At 44.0% G+C, this 2,561-nt stretch overlaps 1 protein-coding gene across 1 annotated transcript; it reads right to left on the minus strand.

Annotated features, from left to right (window-relative positions):
* Window positions 1-1,344: 1,344 nt before the first annotated feature.
* Window positions 1,345-2,280, minus strand: LOC101770449 (zinc finger protein WIP4-like). The gene has a single exon (XM_004970592.2). It carries the CDS (start codon window positions 2,273-2,275, stop codon window positions 1,814-1,816), a length of 462 nt encoding a protein of 153 aa, XP_004970649.2. The 5' UTR covers window positions 2,276-2,280; the 3' UTR covers window positions 1,345-1,813.
* Window positions 2,281-2,561: the final 281 nt, after the last annotated feature.

Consider the following 2,561-nt stretch of genomic DNA (forward strand, 5'->3'; position numbering starts at 1 on the left):
CTAGGTGCGCGTGCATCCGTCGCTTTCCCTTGTTGACTCCCGCACACATGTGTAGCCCTCCGCGAGGAATGTTGAAATCTTTGCTAGCTAACGCCACATAAGAGGCCAAATTAAATTCGCGCTGCAAGCTCGCGCATGTATGCAGTACAGCTAAGGATACAAGTAGGTACCCTATGTTATTTTCTAGGTTAGCTATATCGATAAATTACGGTGCTATACCATTTTAGATCATTTCTCCTCCTAAATTAATTAGGCGGCACGTAATTCTATTTTATTTTATCAAGTTCTTTATTGACCTAGTGACCTAACCTATTAACATGATTTGAACTTGCATTCCTAAGTATTGAAGCAGTATTGTGCATGCTATAGAATGGGGATGTTTGGATGCGATGTGCTAAATTTTAGCAGGATCACAACGGATGTTCGGATGCTAATTAGGAGAACTAAATATGAGCTAATTATAAACTAATTGCACAAATGGAGTCTGATTCGCGAGACGAATCTATTAAGGCTAATTAATCCATCATTAGCAAATGGTTATTGTAGCACCACATTGTAAAATCATGGACTAATTAGGCTTAATAGATTCGTCTCGCGAATTAGACTCCATCTGTGCAATTAGTTTTATAATTAGACTATGTTTAATGCTCCTAATTAGTATAGGAACATCCAATGTGACAGGTGCTACTTTATCAGGGTATCACCCCTTACCAAACGGGCAGCAGTAGCATTGTCTACAGCAATACTGCATGGTAAACTTTACCATCGCGCCTTCATGTATTAATTGCCTGTACACAGCTCGGCTGTTTAGCTGAAGCGGCTACGAGCCTACAACGAATTTACGGTAGCCCAGTCGGGCGGTGTTTGTCGCCATCCACTTTTAAGCAGATTTGTCACACAAAAAAGAGTGGGCATTAATTAAGTTTGTCACTAGCTTTTTTACGGTAGAAAATGGGTCAAAAAGAGTGAGTATTCGTTTAGCTTCGGGCACCCAAAATACATCCCGTGCTAAAAAAATAATAGGTAATCTAGCTAGTAGCTAGTAACTTAGCCAACAAAACCTCTACATAGTTCGAAAAAGGCAAGGATAGCTCCTGCAACTCGTTCGAGGAGTAGAAACTATAACACTCAAACGAACTACATAGTTCATTTCCCTTCGGTTTTATGCAATATGGCAGATTAAGATACAAATTAAACTTTATGCAAACAGCATACACCTCAGTATTGATCATGTAAGTAAGTCACATATATGAAACTGCAGAAATATATCTATATAAATGGAAGACGGTAGTTGCTGAAAATAGTAACAAAAGAACATCATTGATGGTAACCAGTCAATCAATATACGCCACATAACTATTATATTAACCATGCCTCAAATATGCACGTCTCATAAAACTGCATATCAGTAGATTAACTCCGGACTACATTTCATTAGCCTGTGAAGCTGTTAAATTTTCTTCACTACAAGGTTACATGGACAGCGGGGGGTAACAAGGCCTGCAGAAGAAAATTCAACTACTTCACAGCTTAATTTGGCACAAGCCATCTTATTGTTGATCTATCACTTCTCTTTAAATCTTTTCCTTACATATATCAGCATTCTTGGTGCATGTGTGTTGATATATATCCAAGGAAGTATCTACGTATACTAGTCCTCAGTTACCTTGATCCTAGTAGCATCGGCCGATCGGTTGCATGGTTCGCATGCATGTACGTAACAAACCTGCAGCGCCGCAGCATGCAGGTCGATCACCATATCTTACGGGGCGGCCGGGCCGGGATAGGGTACGTAGCTCTCGTAGATATGATCTCACCGAGCATGATGATGATGGAAGCGTATGATGCGGTGGTCCTTGGGTGCAGGTGCGGCGGCGTCGTCGTCGACGGGGCGGTGGTCGGCGCCGAAGGAGCGGACGTGGTCGTTGAGGGATCGCTTGTGCTTGAAGTCGGAGCCGCACGCGCAGAACCAACGCTTGCCGCAGTTCTTCTCGTGCGTGCGCCAGTCGCCCTTGACGGCGAAGGGCTTGGCGCAGCGGCGGCAGCAGAAGGGCTTGGCGCCGTGCTTGCGCTTGTAGTGGGTCTGCAGGGTGCGGAAGTCCTTGAGCGGCCGCGCCCGCGGGTGGGACACGTTGTTCTTGCACCCCGGCGCGCAGCAGTAGCACGGCAGCTTCAGCATCGCCAGCGTCTGCGTGCCCTTGAGCGACTCCGGGCCCTTGCGGTACTCGCGGCCGTGGCCCCACATGTGCATCTGCAAATGCATGCGTCCATGCATGTATCAGCTATACTGAGATATGATTGGAAAATCTAACTGATTTTCGAATCTTATTTGTGCAGAAAATGTTTCCCTGGAATTTATGAACCTACCCTTCTTTCCTTGTTTGCATTTAGAAGCAAGTACACTGCATTACTATACTTATGAACTGACTAATAGTTCAGTTTTTAAATATACGACGATTTATAACAATCAAATTAGGTTGTCATAGACACTTAGTTAAGGACGGGTGTAGTATTTATTATTAAGAGGGAGTGCATGCATTAGGAAGGCTACATGTATATTG

The sequence above is a fragment of the Setaria italica genome, chromosome V (assembly GCF_000263155.2).
Source record: "Setaria italica strain Yugu1 chromosome V, Setaria_italica_v2.0, whole genome shotgun sequence".
NCBI classification, from domain to species: Eukaryota; Viridiplantae; Streptophyta; class Magnoliopsida; order Poales; family Poaceae; genus Setaria; species Setaria italica.

What these genes read in the sequence shown, in the direction of transcription:
- LOC101770449 (XM_004970592.2), bottom strand. Translation starts at nt 2,275, where the DNA reads ATGCATGGACGCATGCATTTGCAGATGCACATGTGGGGCCACGGCCGC.